General features: G+C 36.1%; 1 protein-coding gene across 4 annotated transcripts in view; it reads left to right on the forward strand.

The window, feature by feature from the left end:
• IBTK (inhibitor of Bruton tyrosine kinase) overlaps positions 1 to 27896 on the forward strand; it is a 114207-nt gene that overhangs the window by 65697 nt on the left and 20614 nt on the right. For 3 of the 4 annotated variants that reach the window (XM_060167230.1, XM_060167229.1, XM_060167231.1), the window contains 8 exons: positions 2157 to 2274; positions 5443 to 5503; positions 12630 to 12751; positions 14719 to 14831; positions 18552 to 18700; positions 20092 to 20255; positions 21332 to 21424; positions 21972 to 22115. In XM_060167230.1, the coding sequence (XP_060023213.1) occupies positions 2157 to 2274; positions 5443 to 5503; positions 12630 to 12751; positions 14719 to 14831; positions 18552 to 18700; positions 20092 to 20255; positions 21332 to 21424; positions 21972 to 22115 (964 nt within the window). The remainder of the gene's footprint in view (positions 1 to 2156; positions 2275 to 5442; positions 5504 to 12629; positions 12752 to 14718; positions 14832 to 18551; positions 18701 to 20091; positions 20256 to 21331; positions 21425 to 21971; positions 22116 to 27896) is intronic. The other variant, XM_060167232.1, reaches the window with a different exon arrangement.

Raw genomic sequence — 27896 nt, forward strand, 5'->3', positions numbered from 1 at the left:
GGAATCTTAGTGTGTTTTCAGGTTGATCCAGGATTTACTGTATTTTATTGACTTTCTGATGTAGTTTATGATAAAATACATGTTTTTGTATCATTAAAAATTCAAGACATTTAAACTATTTAAATATTTAAACTATCAAAAATTCAAGACATTTAAACATTTAAACTATTAAACACATCCTTATTTTAGAGATGTTAATATGTGAAAACATGAACATCTTAGAATTGAAATACGTTAATTTTTTGGAACTGCCATAAAAGCTTGAATAATAAGGATGGCATGAAACTTATTTTGGAATCTGAAAGATGAGAGTTTGAAAGCAGAAATTTTTTACCCTTGCCCTGGTCTGTAAGTCTACACTTAGCTACCCTGCTATTTGCTGGAATTTTTATGTAACCATCCCATTAATATATTTATCAAAAACTTCTTTTCTCTCAAACTCTTATTTTTCTCTTTCTGTTCATTATTTCTGTTAATTGCATGGCTGTCATCCTAACACTCAACTTTGGAACCCAAAGTTAGTTTTTGTTATTTTGTTTTTATACCCAAATTGCAGCTGTCAAAATTGATTAATCTTAACTGTGTTGATCACATTTCCCCTACTTTTTTTTTTTTTTTTTTTGCGGTACGCGGGCCTCTCACTGTTGTGGCCTCTCCCGTTGCGGAGCACAGGCTCCGGACATGCATGCTTAGCGGCCATGGCTCACGGGCCCCGCTGCTCCGCAGCATGTGGGATCTTCCCAGACTGGGGCATGAACCCGTGTCCCCTGCATCGGCAGGCGGACTCTCAACCACTGCGCCACCAGGGAAGCCCTCCATTACCTTTTTATTCTCACTGTCACTATACTAGTTGAGATCACTGTTATCCATCCCTTCTGTGTAGTGTCATAGTAGTCTTTTAAGTCCTGTTTCTCTTTTCTAACTTCTTCTTTAATCTTTCTGTAGGAAGGAGTTAATGTCTTCCCTCGTTCATATATTTTTAATCACTTACTCTGGGATAAAGGTTAAATTTCCTCACCCTGATATAAAAGTTTCTTGGCTTTCTAATCTTATCTTTGTTCTTTTTCTTTGCCTCTTCAGGAAGTGTGAAGGGATTTCCTGTCAAATTTTTCTAATTTGTACTTCTAATAGTTTGTCTTAGCTCTAGAGTCTTATTTACTCACTTTTCTTGAGCTCTGTGGATTATCTTCTCCTTGAACAACTCTGAAGTTTTTGTATGATCCAGTTTTATTTCTGTGAAATGGGAGAATTTGGGTTCATCATTAGTTGAAACATTAGGTTAGTCAAGAGTGAGGCAGCGATCATTATTGTCTGCATATTGTCTGCATATAACTTTTGACTGAGTTATAAGGGAGAAAGAACAAAGAAGTGGAGGAAGCCAGGTGTAGAAAATAGTTGTGTTCCTCTGTTGGCTGGGACTCAGAGTAAGTAAGAAAAAGAATGGAGGGGTTTGGGAAGCCAAAGTTACATGCTAGGTAAATAGAATATTCTGGGACAGTCTCTAGCAGAACACACTTCATATATAAAGTTAACAAGGATTGTAACAAAATCTAGCATGTTTTGTACAGTATGCCAGATTCTGCACTGGCATGAACTATAATATGGTAAGATTTAAATGTACTTATTTTCTAAATATATAGTATTTGTATGTGTTTATATATGTAAATATACCCACGTAAAGTCTGATAGACGACTCAACATAAATATATTTTGTAGAATGATTTCATCAATTTCTCCTACTCCTAAGTATACTTTGTTAGTTTTATAGGAGAATGACTATTCTGTGCTATATAAATGAAAAGGAATGTTGTTTATCAGTGAAAGTTAAAAATATTCTGAAAAGGTTAGGTAGAAGATTGTCAATTCTTATATGTTTGCTTTTTAGATGACACTGTAATGCACCTTCTGTATTTTCTTTTGCTTAAAATTTTACGTGTGCTTATACTTCCTCTGAACAAGTCATTTAAAATTACTTTGGCATATTGGGATGGAAAATGAGTTGTATATTTGCCCTAGTATAACTTATTTTTGGCAAGACACTACTTTCAATTTTCCTTCTTCTAAATGTTCAAACCTGACAACTTGAGAAATAAGTATATTTCATTTGCTGTAGTAACATGCCTTTCATCTCATTTCGCATATCTTTTCCTTTGTAGTTACCCTTAAGAATGCTGCTATGCTACTGGAATTCGCAGCAATGTATAATGCTGAACAGTTGAAACTATCTTGTTTACAATTTATAGGACTGAATATGGCAGCTTTACTTGAAGCAAGGTAGGTTAGATATATACAGACTGTTGCAAAAGCACTTATTTATATATAATAACAAATATATTAGTAATTTAAAAGTGAATAACGATAAATCCCAGCTTTGTAGAAAAAGTGAAAATGTAAGGGGATTTAATCATTCCATCAGTATTTGGATGCTTAATATATGCCAGCCATTGCTAAGATACTACCGGGAACAAATAAAGACAATATCCTTGCCCTCAGTGGTGCTTACATGCTGGTTGGAAGGTTGTGGGACAATATTATCACAAGTATATTTGTATATGTTTTCGTATCTCTTTGCTTGTTTAGGCTAATTTGTAACTATGTAGTTTTTACCTTGGCTTTTAGAAAGTATCTGTAATACTAATTAAGCCAGCACTTAATTACTTCACATATCATGCAAACAGTTTGTTATTGGTTGATTTCTGTTTTTGTATTTATTCCCTTTTAAGATATTTCCTATACTACATATTGATTCTTTGGTCAAACTTAGGCTGCAGCAGATGGCCTGAAAAAATTTAGTTGGTCTAGTTTATGGCAAGCTGATTTGTGTGTTGAAGCTTTCATGGTAATGAAATTTTTCTTACGAAAAATGACACACTTTACGTGAAAAAAAATCAGCTAAGTATATGTATCCTGTTTTATAAGCTAATATTTCATGCTATATTGATGTTTACCTGGATGGAAAGAATTTGATAAATGCTAATGATTTAGGAGTCATAGACATTTTAGAATTAGAGGAATCTTGGGAAATTTAATCCCATTGTTTTCAACTATTTTAGCAGTGGAATTTTTTTTTTTTTTTTTTTTTGTGGTATGCGGGCCTCTCACTGTTGTGGCCTCTCCTGTTGCGGAGCACAGGCTCCAGACACGCAGGCTCAGCAGCCGTGGCTCACGGGCCTAGCCGCTTCGCGGCATGTGGGATCTTCCCGGACCGGGGCACGAACCCGTGTCCCCTGCATCGGCAGGCAGACTCTCAACCGCAGTGGAATTTTTTTAATGAAATAAATGTTACAGATTTATTTTTTAGCATAAAGTCACAATTTTACTATATTTACTCACTATAAAGTCAGTGATGAGAAAAGTAAGTCTTTTTGATCAGCACGGGAATTTCAGATTAGATTTCTTGGTGTCAGTTGCATTTTTAAAGTCGATGTCTAGTGTAATGCTGTATTTTGTTTTAACTGTAATAATAGCTAACACTGCCATAATGATAGTAATTAATAGTAATAACTAAAAATAGTACTACAATAATAGTTACATAGTAATAATGATAATTAATGGTATGTGCCAGGTGGCATTCTAAAAGTGTTGTATAGATTCACTTAATTTTCATGAAAACCTTACGAAGTAGATTCTGTTTATATCCTCAAATGAGGATGAGAAAACCCGTGAAACTTTTTTTGGCAAATAATCAAGAAAACCTTGATCCATATAATTAATTATAAATGGTAACAGTTTTTTGATAACTCACCTTTCAAAGTCAGGATGATGCTTAATGAAACTATTTCCAAAACATGTTTGAAATAAAAGTTTTCTACCATTTTTAAAAGGTGAATCACTTAACAGATTCCTTAGTTGCCATTTAGGGTTCAATTTAGAGAAAATTCTTTTGGCTATTTAATGCTTTGTTATTTTGTGGAAAATGCTTTCCAAATGCAAATTAATATGATGGGATATTAGACAGTGTCATTTCAAAATGCCTCTGGTATTTCATTGTCAGAACCTGGCAGAGGTTTCAGAATACATTTATTTTTTTTGCTGACATTACATTAGTCATTCAAATCATAGTAATTTTTTCCCCTTGCATTGCCAAATTAACTCGTTTAATTTGTCAGAAAAGAATCAACCACAGTGTGAAACAAGCCAAATCTATCTAAAATACGATATTGGAGGATGATGTGTCACATTACTATTGTTCCATTATTATGTTGTGACAAGTTTGTCAGCTGAACTGTTAAGGGAGGCACATGTGCTGTGGTGAATCATTTTACATGAGTAGACATTATAACTTGCATTAAAGCAAAGATGTGTTTAAATGTAACCATTCCTAGTCAAATATGTGTTTGCCAGAAGTGTAAATAAATACGCACAGAGATGTTAAGAAAACAGCTGCATCAGAATTGACGTAGCTTCACAAGTTGATTGTCTTCAAAATGTTAGAAAACCAGTATGGTACAGATTTGAATATGGTTGCTTTGTATTAGTTTTAAAAATAGTTTGAAGTACATTTTAGAATGTAAACTTTTATTTAAATTTTACTGATGCCTCAAAGTACCTCTTTGGAACCTGAGAGTTCCTTAAAATCTCCTTTGACTGCAATTGAACTAGTCCAAATGTCGTTTTATTTTTTTAATTTTTAAATTTATTTTTATTTTGGGCTGCGTTGGGTCTTTGTTGCTGTGTGCAGGCTTTCTCTAGTTGCGGCGAGCAGGGGCTACTCCTCGTTGCAGTGTGCGGGCTTCTCATTGCAGAGCATGGGCTCTAGGCTTGTGGGCTTCAGTAGTTGTGGCGTGTGGGCTCAGAAGTTGCAGCACGTGGGCCCTAGACTGTGCGGGCTTCAGTAGTTTTGGCTCGCGGGCTCTAGAGCGCAGGCTCAGTAGTTGTGGCGCACAGGCTTAGTTGCTCCGTGGCATGTGGGGTCTTCCCAGATCAGGGATCGAACCTGTGTCCCCTGCATTGGCAGGCGGATTCTTTACCACTGCGCCACCAGGGAAGTCCCCAAATGTCATTTTACACATGAAGATATTAAGGACTAGAGAGGGAAAGTGAGTTGCTCAAGGTCATGTAGGTAATTGGGAGCAGTGATAATCCTAGATAGAATTCAGGTACCTGATAGGCCATTGTTCTTTCAATATAGTACTCCTTCTGTAGTAAAGATTATATTTGTGGAAAATGAAAGTTGAATACTTGCTATTATAGAAAATATTTTTCTATCACCTATTTGTAAGAGTTACTTGAGTTTTATTCAGTATGTTTGTCTAATATGTTTGCTGTTTATGTGAAATATATAACTATACGTACTTCCAAAAAGAATTTGTTGCAGCTGGCATATTAATTTTTTAAAAAAATATTCCTTACTCAACAATATAAAATGTCTCTGCATATTTGAAAGTCTTAATAGGTATTAAACTTGAGTGTTAAGATAGAATTTTATATCTTATTATTTAGGTCTCTTGATGTTTTAAGTGACGGTGTTTTGAAGGATCTTTCTGTGTTTTACCGAAAAATGGTAAGGTTTATGTTTTTGTCAATTACAATATCAACTAAAAAAGTATATTTGGTCAGACTTCTCAATGGAACAATTTCCTAATGAATTCTGATTCATTAGGATCTTTTAAAAATGAGGACGTAAGATTTCTTTACAAGCTCTACAGGGAAACACGATAATAAAAATTGAAGATATTTAATGATAAAATTAATATCTGTTTAAATTTCTTTATAAATGAAAGTTATTGAATGCTTTGTGGTCTTTCGTTATTTATTTACTAAAGATCAGGACAGTGTAAAAATATGGATTTTAATGATTTTATTATTTTTATTGAGGTAACATTGATTTATAACACTACGTAAGTTTCATGTGTACATTGTTATGTTTCTACTTCTGTATACCCTACAGCTTCCTCCCCACCAAAAATTTAACTTCCATCTGTCAGCATATAGTTGATCCCCTTTATCTATTTCACTCCCCCACTCCTCTTCTCCCTCTGGTAACTACTACTCTATTCTCTGTATCCACGTGTTTGGGTTTTTTTTTGTTTGTTTAGTAAATTTATTTTGTTTTTGTTTGTTTATTAGTGTTTTATGTTCCATCTATGAGTGAAATCATACAGTATTTGTCTTTCTCCATCTGACTTACTTCACTTAGCATAATATCCTCATGGTCCATCTGTGTTGTTGAAAATGGCAAAAAAGATTTCATCTTTTTTCATGGCTGAGTAGTATTCCGGTGTGTGTGTGTGTGTGTGTGTGTGTGTGTGTGTGTGTGTGTGTGTGTGTGTGTGTGTGTGTGTGTGTGTGTGTGTGTGTGTGTGTGTGTGTGTGTGTGCATTTATATACATACACATATACTACATTTTCTTTATCCATTTCATCCCTTGATGGGCACTTAGGTTGTTTCCATATATTGGCTACTGCAAATAATGCTGCAGTGAACATAGGGGAGCATATATCTTTTCAAATAAGTGTTTTTGTATTCTTTGGATGAGTACCCAGAAATGGGATAGCTGGGTATCTTATGGTAGTCTATTCTTAATTTTTTTAGGAATCTCCATACTGTCATTGGTGTAGTGACTGCACCAATTCACAGTCTCACCAACAGTGTATGAGGGTTCTCTTTTCTCCACATGCTTGCCAACACATGGTATTTCTTGTCATTTTGACCCTAGCCATTCTGACAGGTGTACAGTGATATCTCAGTGTGGTTTTGATTTGCATTTCCCTGATAATTAGTGATGCTGAACATCTTTTCATCTGTCTGTTTGCCCTCTATATGTCTTCTTTGAAAAAATATGTATTCAACTCCTCTGTCCGTTTTTTAATCAGGTAATTTTGTTGTTGAGTTGTATGACTTATTTTAGGGCATATGATTTACAAATATCTCCTCCCATTTGGTAGGTTGTCTTTTTGTTTTATTGATGGTTTCCTGTGCTGTGCAGAAGCTTTTTAGTTTGGTGTAATCCCATTTATTTTTGCTTTTGTTTTCATTGACTGAGGAGGCATATTTTAAAAGATACTGCTATGACTGATATCAAAGAGTATACCACCTGTGTTTTCTTTCAGGAGTTTTATGGTTTCAGGTCTTACACTTAAGCTTTTAATCTACTTTGACTTAATTTTTGTGTATATTGTGAAATAATGGTCTAATTTAATTATTTGGCATGTGGCTGTCCAGTTTTCCCAGGACTATTTATTGAAGAGACTGTCCCTTCTCCATTGTGTATTCTTTGCTCCTTTGTTGTAAATTAATTGTCCGTGTGTGCAAGTGTTTATTCCTGGGCTTTCAATTCTGTTTAGAAATCTTTGCATCTGTTTTTCTGCCAATATCATGCCGTTTTGACTACAGTGGCTTTGTAATATAGTTTGAAATCAGGAAATATGATACCTCCAGCTTTGTTCTTTTTTCTCAGCATCGCTTTGACTATTCAGGGTCATTTGTGGTTCCATATAAATTTTAGAATTTTTTGTTCTATTTCTGTGAAAAATGTTTTTGGGATTTTGATAGGGATTGTATTGAATTAGATTGCTTTAGGTAATATGGACATTTTGATAATGTTAATTCTTCTAATCCTTGACCCTGGCATATCTTTCCATTTATTTGTGTCAGATTTCTGGTAGAATCTTTAGGGTTTTCTATGTATATAAAAATCATGCCATCTGCAGATAGTGACAGTTTTATGTCTTCTTTTCCAATTTGGATGTCTTTTATTTATTTTTTCTTGACTAATTGCTCTGGCTAACACTTCCAGTACTATGTTGAATAAGAGTGGTGAGATTGAGCATCCTTGTCTTATTCCTGATCTTAGAGGGATAGCTTTTACTACTTAACCATTGAGTATGTTAGCTGTGGGTTTGTCACATATCATCCCTTCTACACCATTCTGTTGAGAGTTTTTATCATAAATGGGTGTTGAATGTTGTCAAATGTTTTTTCTGCATCTTTTGAGATGATCGCATGATTTTTGTTCATTTTGTGGATGTGTTGTATCATGTTGATCAATTTGAGGATGTTGAACCATCCTTACATCCCTGGTATAAATCCCACTTGATCATGTTGTATGATCCTTTTGATGTATTTTTTAATTTGTTTTGCTAATATGTTGTTGAGGATTTTTGCAACTGGCAGCCATCAGAGATATTGGCCTGTGATTTTCTTTCTTTGTGTTGTCTTTGTCTGGTTTTGGTATCAGGGTGATATTGGCCTTGTAAAATGAGTTAGGAAGCATTCCCTCCTTTTCAGTTTTTTGGAATAGTTTTAGTATAGTTATTAAATCTTCTTTGAATATTGGTAGAATTCACCTGTGAAGCAATCTGGTCCTGGACCTATGTTTTTTGGCAGCTTTTTGATTACTGTTTCAATCTCTGTACTAGTGATTGGTCTATTCAGATTTTCTATTCATGATTCAGCCCTGGAAGGTTGTATGATTCTAAGAATTTGTCCATTTCCTCTAGATTGTCCAGTTTTTGTATTCTCTTATACTCCTTTATATTTCTGTAAGTATCTATTTTATTTTCTCTTTCATTTTTTATTTTATTTATCAGGGCTTCTCTTTTTTTTCTTAGTGAATCTAGCTAATGGTTTGTCAGTTTTGTTTATCTTTTCAAAGAACTGACTCTTAGTTTAGTTTGTCTTTTCAAAAAACCAATTCTTAGTTTCATTCATCTTTTCTTCTGTCTTCTCTGATCTTTATATTTCCTTCTTTCTGCTGACTTCGGGCTTTGTTCTTCTTTTTCTAGTACCTTTAGGTGTAAGTTTTTCTTGTTTCTTGAGGTAAGCCTTTATTGCTACAAACTCTTAATACTGCTTTTGCTGTTTCCCATAGATTTTGGTATATTGTGTTTTCATTTCCATTTGTCTTCAGGTAATTTTTTGTTTCTCCTTTGATTTCTTCAGTGACCCAATTGTTGTTCTGTAGCATATTGTTCATCTTTACATATCTGTCATTTTTCTAGTGTTCTTGTTCTTGATTTCTAGTTTCTCATACCATTGTGATCGGAAAAGATGTTTGATAGAATTTCAGTCTTCTTAAATCTATATTGAGACTTCTTTTGTGTCCCGATTTATGGCCTATCCTTGAGAATGTTCCATGAGCATTTGAGAAGAATGTGTGTTTTGCTTCATTGTTCTGTTTAAATCTGTTAAATATATCTGATCTAACGTTTCAGTTAAGGCCACTGTTTCCTTGTTGACTTTCTGTCTGGGTAATCTATCTGTTGATGTAAGTGGGGTGTTAAATGTCCCCTACAATTATTTTGTTGCTGTCAGTTCTCTCGCTTTGGGAATGTTAGTAATTGTTGTATATATTTTGGTGCTCTTATGTTAGGTACATATACATTAGTCACTTTTATGTGTTCTTGCTGAGTTGTCCTCTTTATAATTATATGCTGACCATTTTTTGTCTCTTGTTATCTTTTTGGCTTGAAGTCTAATTTGTCTGGTATAAGGATGGCTACACTTGCTTTCTTTTGGCAGCCATTTGCTTAGAGTATCATCTTCCATCTCTTCACATTTAGCCTGTGTTTGTCTTCAGAGCTGAGGTGTGTCTCCTGGAGCAGCATTTGGTTGAGTCTTATGTTTTAATGCATCCAGCCACTCTGTCTTTTGATTGATGAATTCAGTCCATTTACATTCAGGGGGATTAGTGACAGATGAGGATGTAGTCCTGAAATTTTGTGTTTTGTTTTTTGGTTGCTTGATACCTCTGTGGTTTCTTTTTCCTGTGTTTCTGTCTGTTATTTTGGTTTGGAGGTTTTCTGTGGTATTGTTCTTAGTTTCTTCTTTTATTATGTTTCATGTCTCTGCTCTGTAACAAAGTTTTGTGGTTGCCCTGAGCTTTGTATAAAACGTCTCACAGATAAAATAGTCTTTTTTCTGCTGATAGTATGTTATCTTCATTTACCTGTATGAATTTTTTCATCCCCTTTTATGTTTTTGTTTTTTCACATTATTCCTTTTTTTTTCCACTTTTTTTTTAAAACATCTTTATTGGGGTATAATTGCTTTACAATGGTGTGTTAGTTTCTGCTTTATAACAAAGTGAATCAGTTATACATGTACATACGTTCCCATATCTCTTCCCTCTTGCATCTCCCTCCCTCCCACCCTCCCTATCCCACCCCTCCAGGCGGTCACAAAGCACCGAGCTGATCTCCCTGTGCTATGCGGCTGCTTCCCACTAGCTATCTACCTTACGTTTGGTAGTGTATATATGTCCATGCCTCTCTCTCGCTTTGTCACAGCTCACCCTTCCCCCTCCCCATATCCTCAAGTCCGTTCTCTAGTAGGTCTGTGTGTTTATTCCTGTCTTACCCCTAGGTTCTTCATGACGTTTTTTTTTTTAAATTCCATATATAAAATGAATCTTTTTTGGGTTTTTTTTGCGGTACGCGGGCCTCTCACTGCTGTGGCCTCTCCCGCTGTGGAGCACAGGCTCTGGACGCGCAGGCTCAGCAGCCATGGCTCACGGGCCCAGCCGCTCCGCAGCATGTGGGATCTTCCTGGACCGGGGTACGAACCCGTGTCCCCTGCATCGGCAGGCAGACTCTCAACCACTGCACCACCAGGGAAGCCCTCACATTATCCCTTTTGATGTGAGTTTGCTACCAAACAGAAATAGCTTACAGTTATTTTCCTGCTTTCTTTTTTTCTCCTTTTAACCTTTATGCTCTCATAGAGTTGCAATTTTCTGGTTCTGTTTTATCATCTTGCTCAAAGTTTTGTGTCCGTTTGTCTTTTTTGTTTCTGTTAGAAGTGCTGCTTTCAGCATGTCTTGTTAGGCAGGTCTTGTGTTGATGAACTCTCTCAGCTTCTGTTTGAGAAAGTCTTTATCTCTCCTTCATATTTGAACAATATCTTTGCTGGATAGAGTATTCTAGTCTGACGGTTTTTATCTTTTAGTATTCTGAGATTGTCATTTCACTCTCTCCTGGCCTGTTGGGTTTCTGCTGAGACATCTGCTGCTAGCCTAGTGGAGGTTCCTTTGTAGGCCACCAGCCTTTTTTTTTTTTTTTAACTTTTTGGCCATGCCACGTGGCTTGCAGGATCTTAGTTCCCCGACCAGGAATCAAACCTGGGCCCTGGCAGTGAAAGCACTGAGTCCTAACCGCTGAACTACCAGGGAATTCCCAGCTACCATCCTTTTTCTTGGCTGCCTTTAAAAATCTTTGTCATTGACTTTTGACAATTTTAATATTTATTACACATCTTGGAGAAGGTTGTTCTGCATTGAGGTAATTAGGTATTCTTTTAATTTCATGGACTTGTGTATCCAGTTCCTTTTCCAGCTTTGGGATGTTCTCATATTATTTCTTTAAATAAACTCTCTTTTGCCTTCTCCCTCTCTTCTCCTTCTGGGTTACTCATTACCCTAATATTTTTCTTCCTAAATGAGTTGGATAGGTCTTGTGAAATTTCCTCACTTTTTTAATATTCTGTTTCTCTTCTTCTACTTGTATCATTTCAAGATTTCTACCTTTGAGCTTGCTAATTCTCTCTTTCATATGATCTGCTCTATTTCCATTTCTTTCTAATTCATTCTTCATCTCATTTATTGAGTTCTTCAACTCCAGCGTTTGTTTGGTTCTTTTTTAGAGTTTCAGTCTCTTTGGTAAAGTATTTCTTCTGTTCATTAATTTTATTCCTGAGCTCATTAAACCGCCTTTCTGACTTCTTACAGCTTATTGAGTTCCTTCATGACAGCTATTTTGAATTCTCTATCAGTTAGATTGAAATATTCTGTGACTTAGTTTGGTTTCTGGAGAACTGTTATTTTCTTTTTGTGGTCGAGTGTTATTGTGGTTGTATATGGTACTTGAATTAAATTGTTCCTCTGCAGGTGCATTTGAAGTTAATGACAGGTTAGAAGTTAGAGTCCTTTCTTTTGCTTTCCAGTAGGTGGCACTATAACACAGGTTTGTTTTCTCTTATCTGAGCTGGCTCTGATTATATTTGCTAGTTGACACTTTCCAGCCTCCACCGGCTCTGTAAGAGGTGTGCTTCTGTGCCTTCATTATTGCTTCTTGTGCCTCCCAGGTCCTTACTGCCTTTCTTCTGCCAGAGCTACTGTCGTCATTGGAATGTTGGGCTCTTCCCCAGTTTGTGAGGTTCCTTGAGTAACAGTCTTTGCATGGGGGGAGGAGGATCATGGGGGTATTGGGAGCCAGGGTTGCACAGGTGCCTGTACTGTATCTGATACTGTATAAGGTTCGTGGGCTTCCGCCACTGTTGATGGTGGGCGATGGCGGCTGGGTTCCAGGGCCCACTTCCGTCGCTACCAAGCTACCTGTGGTTGTGAGCACCCCTCCATTCAGGATGCCATAGTTGTAAGTGCACCACCTCACATGCTGGTACTGGGTTCCCTGAAGCTGTGGGCTCAGCTTCCATGGTTAGAGGCCCAGGATTGCAGGCACAGACTCCACTCTTTCATCTGTTCTTCCTCTCTCCTGTATGTGTTTCAGCCTCCCCACCTTTAGATGTACAAATGTGTGGAATTCTCTGGTGACCTAGTGTGTTGGGCAGAGGCAACTTTGTTGAGCTCTGGATGTTTTACTGGTTGTAGACTGAAGGGGAGACAGAAAGGTAGCTGATGTCTTTCCTCTACAAATTTTGTATTTAAAAAGTGACATCTTTTTTTCTATAGATTCCAGCAATGGATAGAAGAGTCATTACACCATATCAAGATGGACCAGATATTAGCTATTTGGATGTAGAAGATGGAGATATCTTTTTGAAAGAAGAAATAAATATGGAACAAAATTATTCGTAAGCTCTGTTTTTTTTTTCCCCCCTTCCTTTTCTCCTTCCCTCATCCCCAATCTTGGACACTGTTGACACCTTTATATTAATATGGAAAGAAAAATTGAGAAACCTAACATAAAAAATAGGTATTTATGTTCATTTTTAGCCTGATACAATACAAAGTAAATGCATAATTAATATTTGCAGATATAACAAAGTTAAGTATAAACACAAAAGGAATGTAGCCTTCTGGTTAAATATGTTGGGTTGAATAAGTGCAATTATCTTAACTGCCTTTCCAAACCCTGCTGAGATTATAGTAAAGAAATAAAAAAGGCATATTGCACTAGATCAGAGAGAACAGGAAAGGAGTAAATGGCAATCAGGAGATGTTAACAGTTTTGGAAGTTGGAAAGTGGTTGCCAAGCAGTAATGACTTAGAAAAAACTAAAACAGAATTCTGGAAAGGCTTAAGAATTACAGGTACTAGGTTTATGAAGACCAGTGTAAGTGGTTGGATTTGGAAAAGAGCTTTTTTTTTTTTTGAAAATTTTTCAAAGAGCATTGATGTATTCCTGAACCAAGTGATTGATTGCCCCTCCTCCATCTTAGCAGAAGACGAGAGATTTGCCTTCTGGAGAGGGTGAACCAAGAGGAGTTCATCAGCCATTCTTCTAGATCCCTCTCTGTAGAGAACCCTACTCATTCAAGAGATATGACCCACAGTGACTGGCATTTGGGAGTCCTTCAATAAAATATCCCAGGTTCTACACAATCTCCCTGTTGACCATTTAATAAGTCCTGCTTAGAATTTCCAGTCGGCATTTTAGGCTAATTTATCAGCTGGTTATAGAATTACTTTCCTTCTGCTTGGTAAATGACCTGTTAAAATAAAATCTTCGGACGTTCAAGTCATTTACTACATACATGTGTGAGTGTATATATATGTATGAGTATAATTGTAGCTCACTGAAAAGCTGCTCTTGGTTCCAGAAATCTTTTTTAACCTCTTTTCTAGAGTTTGGTGGTAGCCACTGGAATACTTGAGGTTTATAAATATCTGACTTGGATGTATGACATGTTATTACATTAAAAATTATAATAAAATGATTAACATTGACATAAATACATTATCCTTCACAAAATAATAGTATTCACAGCTGACCTGTGTTACTGTGGATGAATTATGTAATGAGATCTATAATTTTTAGGTGAAATAAGACTGTTGTAGTCCTTATAGATAATGTTATTTTCTCTTTCCTGATTAATAATAATTCAAGGAATTAAGCAGCCCCTGAAATACTTTAAAAATTATCACCAAATATTTCTAGTTCCAGATCATAGATTATAATAGCTTGTGTGTGAACATGTACAGTATTTTACTTTTCAAAGTATTTTCTTATATACCATCTTGTTTCTAATTTTCACAGAAGTGCTAGGGTTAGAACAAGTGATAGTATCACACTGAAGTTTGGTGGAATTAACTAATGTGCTCTGGGCCACTTAGATAAATGGGACTAGAACATATATATTCTTTTGTGTTTTCTGTTTGACCAAAATGCTGTATTCCGTTGCTCAAAATGCATAGTTCTTCTCCTGTTTCATCTGTAATTTAAAAAAAATATTTTTTAATTTATTTATTTTTGGCTGCGTCGGGTCTTTGTTGCTGCATGTGGGCTTTCTCTAGTTGCAGTGAGTGGGGGCTACTCTTCGTTGCAGTGCTCGGGCTTCTCATTGCAGTGGCTTCTCTTGTTGCGGAGCACGGGCTCTAGGCGCACAGGCTCAGTAGTTGTGGCTCGCGGGCTCTAGAGCGCAGGCTCAGTAGTTGTGGCGCACGCGCTTAGTTGCTTTGCGGCATGTGGGATCTTCCTGGACCAGGGATCGAACCCGTGTCCCATGCATTGGCAGGCGGATTCTTAACCACTGTGCCACAAGTGAAGCCCTGTAACTTTAATTTTTTTAAATGACTTTTATGTTTGCTTTTTTCCTAGGGAAAGTGTGTTCAAGAAGACAAAAACAAAAGCAAAAAAGAAGCCACGTAAGCGGTCAGATAGTTCTGGAGGTTATAACCTTTCAGATATTATTCAGAGTCCACCATCTACAGGTTAGTGGAAAATATTTTAGGGTATATTTTCTGATCTAATCTTTCTTGTCTCTGTTCCTTATCTAATTCATTTAACATGTATTAAATACTATTATATGCCATCTGCTGGGGCTACAGAAATAGAAAATAGTCCTTGTCTTAGGGAGACCACAGAAAGTGATAATGTATTGTGATAAGTACTCTGATTGACATTTGCTCTGTGATCACAGAAGGGGCACCCAAACTAGTCTGAGAAGATCGGGGCACATCTGTTAGAGGAAAGTGATACCTGAGCTGGATCTCGAAGAGTGAAGAGAATTTAGCCAAGAAAAGGAGGCAGATTGACGTGCTAAGAGAATGGGGCAGTGTGTTTCAAGCCTAGAGGCAGTAGAAAGACTGCACGTTTGTTGTGCATAGCTCGGCCATATCCGGTAGGTGCAGATAGGAGATAGGTTGGAGAGCGTCAGATTTTGGAGGGTGTTATATGCCAAACTAAGGAATTTGGACTTTAATCTGAAGGCTGCAGGTAGCTGTTGATGGATTTTTTAAGGCAGGGTGTGACTGGATAAGGTTTATGTTTTTAGAAAGACCACTCTGTCTAGTGGCATAGAGGGTTAGAGGTGGGCAAAACATGACAGAGATACTATTAACACGTGCATTCAGTTCATATATATCAGTGCTTCAAGTGAGATGCCACGTGGGATTCCATTCATGCGTGTTAAGGAGGTTATAATCCAGTAGTAAAATACAACACGGTTTATACCTAGGCATTATGTGAGCCTGTTTGAAAGTAAGGTTATATAGTTTTTCTAAAATTTTTTTTCCCAGTTTTTAATTTTGAAAATCTTTAAGTTACTAAAAAGGCAAAAGAAAAATACCATGAACATCTGTATACCCATTATCCAGATCTATTGTTCACCTCTTACCACATTTGCTTTTTCTTGCAGGCTTTGTCTTGCATGCTCTGTTCCCTCATCCTCCAAACATTCTACACACACACTTTTTTTTTTAACCTGATCCACTTGGAACTAAGCTGTAGACATGACATTTTCCCCCCAAGGTTAATATGAATCTCCTAAGCATAAGGGAGATACAACCCTTATCCTATACAACCACAATACCATTATCACATTGAAAGACAGTTAACATTAATTCATATTATGTAGTGCTGTAGTCTATGCCCATATTTCCCTAATTGTCCAAACATGTTTTTATAGCCTTTTCTGTTTTAACATTAAGAAAAAAAAAAAATCTAATGTCGTATCAGGGTTGACATTGCCTTTGCTTATTAATGTCTTTTTAGTCTCTTAAGTAGAACAGCACCACCACACCTTTCTGTTTTGTTTTGTTTTGTTTTCAGAAGTTGAGGCCAGTGGTATTGTAGACTACCCCACATTCTGGATTCATCTGATTAGATCCAGATTAAATGACCTAAATTTTAACAGTTTCTTTAGATAAAAATTTGAAGTGTAACCAAAAAAGAATGGCAGCACAGCATGGCTTTCAGAAATAGTTGGTGTGTCTATAGCCATAAGACAAACTGGTGCAGTTTCTATCAGTGTTTTCACAGTCAATCAGCTTTATACAGGCAACTTTGAAAAGTACAGATGAGGTATTTGACATGTTTGATAAATAACGTGAAGAATAGTCGTTTTAGATAACACACGAGATATTAAAAAAGAAAGCTAATATACCTAAATTGATTGATGAAGTATAGGTCTATAGGTCTTTCTCATTTGCTGCATCTCCTGATTCCTATTTTAGGACCTTTCTAAAGTTTAAATTCTGTGATTTTGCATCCTCTGTGTTATATGAATTACCCGTAGTACTTAGAAGGAGGCATAGGTGGATTGATGGCAGGATGAATAAGTGGATAGACAGTCGTGGAGCTAGTGATTTTCCAAATACCTAAAAGATTTATGGAAAAAGCAGATATTTGGTTTGTTTTAAAGGATGTTATTGATAGCACATGTGTTAAGAGTCTTAGCATTTCAGAGCTGGAAGAGACCTTAATAATGAATTAATTTACACCCCTTCCTTTAAACTTGAGGAAACAAGCTCAGAAAACTTTGAAGTGATTTCAGGTCGTAGCAGCCAGAGGTAGAATTTATTTTCTTGATTCCTGTTCGGTATTCTTCCTGCTATACTACTCCCTTCTGTGGCCAAAGCCAAAAATGATTGAAAGGTTAAATTTAACTGGGGGCCAAAGTAACCTATTCTGGGAGAAATTCTGAGTATGAAGCCAATTTCATCAAGGACAGTTGTATGAAGGCTTAACGTTTGTTTGTGTTGGTCCTTAAAGTTAGAAGTCATTCTGTGAAAATATTTTTTTATCAAAGATAATTGTTGGCCACTTTAATCGTCTTCTTTATTAGATTTGTTTCCAATTGACTTTTGGGAGCATCCCAGTATTAAATATACTCTCTTATATAAAAATTTGCTACTCTTAAAAATATTTAAAACATTGTGGGGGAGAAAAGTTTGAATGTTCTTCCAAATTGTATTTTAGCAATAACAACAAAAAAGGCACGTATCTTGTCAGAGTGATTTATTTTTTTTTTTTTAATTAATATAATTTATTTATTTTTGGCTGCGTTGGGTCTTCATTGCTGCATGCAGGCTTTCTCTAGTTGCGGTGAGCGGGGGCTACTCTTCCTTGAAGTGCGCTGGCTTCTCACTGCGATGGCTTCTCGTTGTGGAGCACGGGTTCTAGGCGCCTGGGCTTCAGTAGTTGTGGCTCGCGGGCTCTAGAGCGCAGGCTCAGTAGTTGTGGCGCACGGGCTTAGTTGCTCCGCGGCATGTGGGATCTTCCCAGACCAGGGATTGAACTCGTGTCCCCTGCATTGGCAGGCGGATTCTTAACCAGCGCTCCACCAGGGAAGCCCAGGGTGATTTACTTTTAAAGAAAACAACACTTACTGAATTTATGAGATATGTTTTATAATGTATTTATTTTGCCACTTCATTTAGATTGTACTGCATTTTAAATATGTGGAAATAAACACATGAACCTAAGCAAAAGTTTTTTTTTTTTTTTTACTCTGTACTTGAAATGACTGATTTGCTAATGAGCCAGGATACCAGATGTAGCAGGGAGACAGGTATTGAGGTATTGAGCTTGCCTAAGAGAACAAATGGTATATGCATTTCATAACAACTTATGCTTTAGGTGATAAGCTAATTGAAAATAGCTCTCAATTCACAGATATTTTGCAGAAGGGAAAAACCCTCAAACAGGCCACAGTAGGCTTCAGCAAAGCCTCTGCTACCTGGCCAGTCTGCTGGCTTAGATGAGTGGCAGAAAGGTTATAATGCTTCTCCCACACAGACTAGGACTAATCCCCCTTTGCATAGGTGCAGAGACAGATGAGAAAGGGAAAGGGGAGGGGTCTAGAGTTTATTAATTTTGTCTTGCTGTCTTATCTTTATGGGGAAAAAAATGTTCTGAGTCACTTTTTAAATCAGATACCAAATAACTATCTTCCTCAGGTTTATTGCTTAATTGGTGTGTAATTAAAATGAATAAAACTGTTGTTTTAAAATTTTCCATTTCAGTTTTTCACTTCAACTGATTTCTTTCTTCAGTTAGCTTGAATTATTAAGACTTTAGTACAGTGACTATAATTTAAATGTTACTAAATCTGGATAAATGGACGCTTTTAGCTCTATTTGGTTCATCAAATGTAATACATATATGTTTATGTATATGTGTTTAAATATGAAAAAATTTTTACCTTTTAGGATTACTAAAGTCTGGTAAGACCAATTCTGTGGAATCTCTTCCAGAACTGTTGACATCAGACTCTGAAGGAAGCTATGCAGGAGTGGGTAGTCCTAGAGATTTACAGTCTCCTGATTTCACAACAGGATTTCATTCAGATAAGATTGAGGTTTGTCTTCGTTTATTAATGCACTATTTTCTTCACATTTTAATCTATAGACAGTTTAGTTTTTCATTATTTTTACTCTAACTTTAAAACATTCTTCTGGCTGGTCTATAAGAAAATACAATTAATGACATAATATATGTAGTGTTAGTTTTCTCAAATTTGCCTAATATTTCTAGTTTTAAAGATTTTAATTGCAGTTTTGAGCCCTTTATGATGTTGTATTTCTGCAATAGAAGTAATGTTGATGTAAAGTATAGCAATACTGTATAGGCATATTGAAATATATATTCATAGCTAAATTACTTAAAATATATTTTGTGAAATGTCAGTTAACACCAGCTAAAAATTGTCAAAGGAAAGTGATTTTGAAAGTAAGCCTAATACCAAAATCTGTTTAGTGTCTTTCTGCCACGGTGTGAACTGGAGCAATGCAATCTGGAATGGAGTTCTTCTCCTAGTCTAGCATAATTGACACTAAGCTGCTGAATTCCTAGGCTGGTCAACTCTGGGGGAGGCCATGTTTCAGACATCTGTTAACATTTAATTCCATAGTTGTTAATCTACAGGGAAGGAGAATGTCAAACTTACCAGATAGAGTAATTTTTTTCTAACCTCTATACATCCACAAAATATATTAGAACATCTAGAAATTTGTAAGACAATAGAAAATTTACCCTTTATTAAGAGTCTTCTAGGCCTCAAGGATTGATATAAAACAAATTTTTATCATAAAAATTTTTTTATGTAAGGTAGAAGTTTGGGGGAAATTCATATTACACTTAGGTTGGCCTGGAAGACCGTTGAGGTTTAAAAGAAGGTTGAAGGCATACTGAATTTTTGGCAATAGTAGAGAATCTATCCTGGCAGTGGAAATACCATTTCAATAACTTCCTTGACCTATTGTAATAGCAATAGTTTTAGGGTCCCTTTTGAAGTGTCAGTATTATTTGGCTTTAATTTTATTCAGAGTCCTTTAATTATATTCAGAGTAAATTGTATGAAATTTATACCAGACTTTCATTTTGTTTCATTTTAAAGTCATGGATGTTAATTTTAAAGTTACTGCTTCATATCTTATTTGAACAACTTATATTTATTAACATTTTTGTTTAATACTCAGGTAAATAAGAACTTAATATGCAAACTTATATCCCTAAAAATTATTCCCAAAGCTTTTAATAATTGGGTTATAGCCACTGATATGGTTTGAGAATTGATCAAGATACTAAACTGTAGAAGCACTGAATTGAAAATACTAGATAATTATTCTTGTAAGGTTTTACTCTTTAATATAGTTTAACCAGTATTTACCGAGTACCAACTATGTGTTAGCTACTGTGCTAGGGGTACCTGCTATTACTCTTTAATTTTTTTTTTTTTTTAACCTCCAGGGGAAAATTAAATCCTATGTTAATGGTACACCTCCTACACATTTTAGGGAAGATTTAAAACCATGGGAAAAATCACCAATACTTAAAATATCTGCTCCACAGCCCATTCCCAGTAACAGAATTGATACTACAAGCTCTTCCAGTTGGGTTTCTGGCTCTTTCAGGTAGGATTTTTATTTTGTTCTGTACTTGTTAGTCTGAGAAATATCATTTATTTTTGGTCAAGTGAAACTTTTTAATGAAGCACATTTAAAAAAATTTCTAATATACAGAAAATTACCTAAATGCATACAAATTAGCAGCTAAAGTGCATACAAATTACTAACCGGCTAAAATAGGCTTTTTTTTCCAGACAGAATTTAGTTGCCTTTGCAGTGTCATCAGGGAATACTTAGTAAAATACTCTGTAACACACACACACACACACAGTGACTTGATATCAGCTTCTTTTTCTTTTTTAATGGATAGTGTATATTAGTAAAAACTGCCACTCAGGACGACCATTTTGCCATTTGTAGGCTTACTTTATCTTTTTTTTTTGCACATTAAAGTGTATTTAAGATCTCACAAAATGTGTTGTTACAGTTAATTTTCAGAGGCTATTCATTTAATGTTATGCTGTAGTTTTAACTTAACCTATATTCTATCCATATTTTTTTTTACTTATAAAAGTCAGTTTTTAAAACTGAAGGAATAAGTATAATTAACATACAGTATTCTTTCAAAGAGCTAATTGAGCTTATGCTTCATCTTTATTACCTAGTATGGTTTATAATAGGCTAAGACTGTTAATTGACTTACCAATTATATTGCCATCTGGGCCATTTGTGTAATTATTTTGAAATGTGCTGTATTTTGCACAGTTGGAATAAAGATGATGTCCCGGTTTATGCTGCTTCATGGTCTAAAGATAGTTCAGAAAGTAGACACCTTTTTTCCTAAGTAAACATATTTGTGGGAACACCTGGAAGCATCTTCTAATCACTAATGTTAGACTATTTTATTAAACATGTATCTCTTAACATTATGACTTCTGATGCATTTTATTATTATGTATGTATATATAAAAGTAGCTTTCATTCAAAATATCCTTTTTGAAGTTGGCCGCAGCTGACAAAATAGACCTAAATTATCCTCTCATTAATGATGTTATATATAATTTACAGTTCCAGTAATGTTTGGGTGTTGGACTTCATGGATAAATGAATGGGTTGTAAAGTAACATTTATATGTCTTTTAGTCCTGTAAGCCCTCCTGTCGTGGATCTCAGAACCATCATGCAAATAGAAGAAAGCAGACAAAGATGTGGAGCTACACCAAAGACAAATTTGGGGTTGGTTACAAAATCATAAGAAAAGGAAAGACCATGTTGTGTTATAGTTCTGCCCTAAACAACTGGAAAGACCTACTGGACCTTTCCTATTATTTTTCTGCATTTGATGTTAAAGTTAGTTGTAAGCTCTTTTCTAGGTAATTTAGCCTCCATAACATTATTTCTTAAATATATGCTGAAGACTGAGTTGGGTTGATAGGTCTAGCTCTTGTGGAATACAGTATTACATGCCGGAAATTTGCCTCTAAAATGATCTATTTCTGTTACAAGTGTGATGCAAGTGTATTAGGAGGGCTCCCATGTAGCTATTACTTGATCTTTGATAGTATAAACTAATTATATATATTGCCACTGTTGAAACTTGTGGTCATTTTGATCTAGTAATAGTAAAATCCCATCAAATAAACACAGAGCAATATAATTACCAGTAACCTTTGTTGAGCAGAAATTAATGTTAATTGGTTTAATTTATAGCAAAATTATTTCTTACGGAATTAAACTTTCTCAGAAGCGGTGAAACTGATTGGTTTAATTTAACAATTTCTAGAAAAATGATTTCTCATGGAGTTAAACTGTCTCAGAAGCAACGAAAAATGATTGCAATGACTACCAAAGATAATAATTCAGGAATGAATAGCATGGAAACAGCATTAAGTGCTCCTTCAAAAACCCCCAAACCAGCGAATGCATGGTATGCTCTAATTTTTATTAAAATAAGCTTTGTACATTAGCTTTTAAGGTACTTCTTGGCTTTGGGTGGGGGTTTTTTTTTCCTTCCTGTCTTTTCAAATATTTCATTCCCCTCTTTGCTTTCAAGTTAAAAATTGGACCTTGGGAAATACTTTATTTTCTTGTTTGTTTTGAGAAGTACATCATGATTTTTGAATTTTTTTCATATGTGTAGATAAAATTTCTTCTTGGTATTTTAATTAATGTTTATTGTTAAGGCAGTTTAAGGGAATATTCTTATTTTTTCATTTTTTATAAAAAATAATGTATATCATAGAGAAGTTTGATAAAAGCAAACAGTTTTAGCACCCTAATTTCTTTGTATATTCCCTGTATGCATCATGAATATCTTAAAATTTTTATAATCATAGCTTGTCATTGTCACTTTTAAGCAGGGCTGTTTACTTAACATTGTGTTATATAACTTTTCTCAATTAGAATTTACCCATAATGCAACATTAATAGGAATAATAATTAATAGGAATAATACCAAAATTCAGATAGCAATTTTGACATATGAAAAATAGGTTGTACTTCTGCTCCCCTCCCATCCTCCCTTTTTTTGGTAACTAATATCATAATAATTGGAAACCAATTTTAGAAGAAAAACACATGGATAGTATGATGGGCAGGAAAGATCAGTAGAACCCTGTTGTTCTCACAAGCATTGAAGAGGGTATTAGAGACTACTCTTGGTTTGGGGGAATCCCTTCATTACTCTAATGCCACTTTTTTCTATTTGTAAGAGGGAATATTTTTCCCATTAAAATGTAAATTGTTTTGAAGAGAGTGGCAACTCATTTTATTTTGATTGCCACCAATAGGACTAAATATCAGACCTACTAGTAAATCTAAAACATGATCACAGAAAAAGAAAACAAGAGGTGAGAACACCCAAGTGAAAAAGAAAAGAGAGTAAAACTTGAGGGATTGGGTTTAGTAGAATTTTTTTTAATTAATTAATTTATTTATCTTTGGCTGTGTTGGGTCTTCGTTGCTGTGCGAGGGCTTCCTCCAGTTGCAGCGAGCAGGGCCCACTCTTCATCGCGGTGCGCGGGCCTCTCACTGTCGCGGCCTCTCCCGTTGCGGAGCACAGGCTCCAGATGCGCAGGCTCAGTAGTTGTGGCTCACGGGCTTAGTTGCTCAGCAGCATGTGGGATCTTCCTGGACCAGGGCTCTAACCCGTGTCCCCTGCATTGGCAGGCAGATTCTTAACCACCGCGCCACCAAGGAAGCCCAAGTAGAATGTTTTAATTCATTGGTATTTGTTGTGTGCCTTCTACATGCAAGGCACTGTTCTAGTTTCTGATGATAAGGCAATATATACAAAATGATTTAATCACTGCCTCTGTAGGGTTTATGGAGTAGCTGTTATATATATTTTTAATATAAATCTATTTTATTTACTTTAAAAAAATTTTTGGCTGTGTTGGGTCCTCATCGCTGCGCCCGGGCTTTCTCTAGTTGTGGTGAGCAGGGGCTACTCTTTGTTGCGGTGTGTGGGCTTCTCATTGCAGTGGCTTCTCTTGTTGCGGAGCTCGGGCTCTAGGTGCATGGGCTTCAGTAGCTGTGGCGTGCGGGCTCAGTAGTTGTGCCTCTTGGGCTCTAGAGCGCAGGCTCAGTAGTTGTGCTGCACAGGCTTAGTTGTTCCGTGGCATGTGGGATCCTCCCGGACCAGGGCTCGGACCAGGGCTCGAACCCGTGTCCCCTGCCTTGACAGGCAGATTCTTAACCACTGCGCCACCAGGGAAGTCCCCTGTTACAATACTGAGTTATGTTTTCCCTAAACAAAAGTATGGAAAAGACAAAAAAAAAAGTTCTTTGACTAGCTCTCAAGATACTAAATATATATCTCAATTTGAGAGAATTAGCTAAGCACATGAGGAAGCTTTGGGCTTATTAGTAAATACAGTTTTAGCCCTGCCATCAACCAGTTTCCTTATTTAAAAACAAAAAGTAAATGAACAAAAGAAGGAACAAAACAATGATCACTCAAGTTAGGAAATCCAACTACTGGACAAATACTCTTGGTTTAGCATCTATTTCAAACATAGGAGTTCTTTCCAGCCCCAATAAAATAATTTTTTAAATCAAAACACATAGTTTAAAAAATTTAATAGTATGCTAATACTTCAAGGCTTCTTATCATGAAAGATAGCAGTTGCCTGCCCTGCCCCAAACTTTCTTTTTTATGACTGGTTAATTAAGATTCACAACAGAGTCATATTGTGAAGATGATTTTATTTCCTTTTTTTACACTATTCTATTTTTTCCCTAGAATAACTAATTCAGTCAGTTTTCCTGTACTGCCTATGTACTCATCACTAATTTTCCCCCCAAAACTCTCTAAAACATACCTCTCTCTCTCCATTATGATGAAACATACCAGGTAATTTATTACTTTTGTTTTTTATTGAAGGCATCTCTCTCTCTTTTTTTTTTTTTTTTTTTGCGGTATGCGGGCCTCTCACTGTTGTGGCCTCTCCTGTTGCGGAGCACAGGCTCCGGACGCGCAGGCTCAGCGGCCATGGCTCATGGGCCCAGCCTCTCCGCGGCATGTGGGATCCTCCCGGACCGGGGCACGAACCCGTGTCCCTTGCATTGGCAGGCGGACTCTCAACCACTGCGCCACCAGGGAAGCCCTGGAGGCATCTTCATTAGAACTCTTGACTTCTCTGGTCTGAACTAGGCCTTTTCCAGGCCTGCTTAGTATCTGTGATCTTGAGACTTCTCTTAACTGTCATCCTGGGAATTTCTTTTTCTTCCCTCCGGTGTTTGATCCCCAGTTTCCTAAATCCTGTTTTTCTATTTCTTGGTTTACTCTTTGTTTTGATGTAGCACAATCTACATCAAAATCAGTGGTTTTCTGAGAAAAGATGTATAGGACATACATTTTTGGAGCTCTTATATCTTTGAAAATGTTTCTATTCTCACCATTCTTGACTGATAGATGGGAACAGAATTCTGAGTTGGAAATCATTTGTAGAGTTCCTTTTTCTTATTGCTGTTGTGAAGTCTAATGCCATTCCAATTCCTTACTCTTGCTATGTTTACCAGTTTCCTCCCTCTCCCCCTCCTCCCTTTTTCTTTTCTTTTTTTTTTTTAAATTAATTTGGCTGCATTGTGTCTTAGTTGCAGCATGCAGGCTCCTCCTTGAGGCGCGTGGGCTCTCTAGCTGTGGCACAGGCTCCAGAGCACATGGGCTCAGTTGCCCCGGGGCATGTGGAAATCTTAGTTACCCAACCAGGGATCCAACCTGCGTCCCCTGCATTGGAGGGAGGACTCTTAAACCATTGGACCACCAAGGAAGTCCCCCCCGCTTCCCTTTTTCTTTATCTCTAGCATTCTAAAATTTCAGAGTGATGTGCCTTGACGTGGGTTCTCTTTTTATAGATTATGCTGGGTACTTGATGGGCTCTTTTAATTGGGAAAAGCATGTCTTTAAGTTCTAGGAACATCTTGTACTCTATTTGATACTTTCTTCTGTACTGTTTTCTCTAGAAATCACATTAGTTGGATATGGCTCTTCCTGGATTTCCCTAATTTTCTTACTTTTGCTCTTCTAATGTTCATATAATTATTTTCCTATTCTGAATACTTTCTGGAACATTTCCCAGACTTTATCTTACAACCCTTCTACTGAATGTTTTAATTTAACTATTAAAATCTTTAATTGCCAAGAGCTTTCTTATTTGCCGATAGTGCCCTTTTATTAGTATCCTGTTCAATATTCAACTGTTAAAGATACCTGTACTCTATAAACTTTTTCACTCTTTTATATCCAACAGAAATATATGTACGTGTGCACCAGGCAACACGTATCAGAATGTTTGTATCATCCTTATTTGTAAAAGCCAAAAACTGTAAACAACCTAAACGTCTATAGCAGTAAATGGATAAATTATAGTTTATTAGTATAGTAGAGTACTACACAATGATGAAAATGAATTATGACTAAATATAACTGTGTGAATGAATCTCATCAATGTAATATTGAGCAAAAGAAGCCAATGAGAAAAAAAGACCCTATATGATTCCATTTATAAAAGTTAAAAAATAGTCATTGATTTACATTGATGTGTATTCACTCTTTTTTCATGTATGTTTTAGTTACGTTTTGTTTTATTTGGTGGATTGTTTTAAGTTCTGGTTGGAATCTGTGTGCCTGTGTGGGACAGGTTGACTGATGGGTGCGACTGTAGGGTGACCCAGCGGTACCCTTAGAGGACCCCCGCACCATTGTCTCCTTGTTTTTTCTCCTTGGTCTGTCAGTTTCTCTAAGGAGAAGCCTTTTAATTTTTGTATTTGGTTGCCAGCCTTCTGGAAGCTGATCAGGGTGAGGCAGTTAGGCCTGGGACTGAGGTTCTCACAATTTGGTCTAGATTCTCACGTATCTCATCATTTAGTATATAGATTTTAAACACAGCAGTTTAGTACTACCTGCCTCTGTATACTGGTGATTTTCAATCAAATCCTCCTGCTACCAAGGTGAAGGAAGTACAGTCATGTGATCACGTGGAGATAGGGAGGGCTTCTGGCATTCTCTGCCACTCCGCAAGTAAACCTTGAGCCAGTATTCCTGTTTTCATCTGCATGACTACTTCAGGATTTGATACTTAAGATGTCTCCAACGTAGGAGACTTTTCAGGGTTCCGAGCTTCACACTCTACCCCCACTCCACTTGATGACAGGTTTTCTTTATTTCTACTATATCAAGGTTCATTCTGGCCCTGTTCTGTCCTCCAATAGAGTATTATTACTTTTAGTCTGCCATTGTCTTAATGCCTTATTCTTTTGCCTGTGTGGGTTTATGCCTTTCTGATTATTCTCTAGTTCACTTAACATGGGATTTTAGAGGAAAGGATTAGAGTAATCATTTATCTGAAACTTCAGACTTTGATTTTCAGGTTTAGGAAAAAATTTTCCCTAGTCATTATTAGCAATATGAACTCAGACTCCTACGTTGAAGAGACTGTCTAAATTTCAAAAGAAATATATTATGGCATATTAAGGAGAATTCTAGGAATGTGGGAGGAAGAATGCCATAAAATTTGGCCAAAAATATAATCAGGGTATTTTTCTTTGAAAAGTAATTTGGTGACTGAATTATAAGTGATGTTTATTATATATTTAGTTGATGAAAATGCGACTGGAAAATCTAAATACAAACAAATGAATAATGGATCTTATGTATTTTACGGAACCAAAGAAATTTATCTAACTGACCAATTATAGGTAATTTATTCTGAATTTTTATGGAAGTGAGAGATATCTGAATTGTCATAAAATCAATCATTTATACCCTTTTTATGACTTTATGAGACCAAATTTTTGGTATCTGAAGGATCTTTTAAAGTTCATTTCTGCTAAATTCTTCTGAATTTATGTACTGCTTAAGTTATTAAATAAATAGTGGGCTGAGTTAGTAGAATATATGTATGTAAGATATATATGTCAATAAATGTACATAATTATACATATATATTATAAGTATATATGTATATAATATATGCATATAAATTAATGACAGGGATCAGAAAACATGTGTTAGAAGTTTTTTTAAAAAAATATTTCTATTTATTTATTTATTTGGCTGTGCCAGGTCTTAGTTGTGGCTCGCGGGCTGCTTAGTTGTGGCATGCGAACTCTTAGTTGTGGGCATGCATGCATGTGGGATCTAGTTCCCTGACCAGGGATTGAACCCGGGCTCCCTGCATTGGGAGCATGGAGTCTTAACCACTGC

This window comes from Lagenorhynchus albirostris, chromosome 12 (genome assembly GCF_949774975.1).
Source record: "Lagenorhynchus albirostris chromosome 12, mLagAlb1.1, whole genome shotgun sequence".
Lineage (NCBI taxonomy): Eukaryota > Metazoa > Chordata > Mammalia > Artiodactyla > Delphinidae > Lagenorhynchus > Lagenorhynchus albirostris.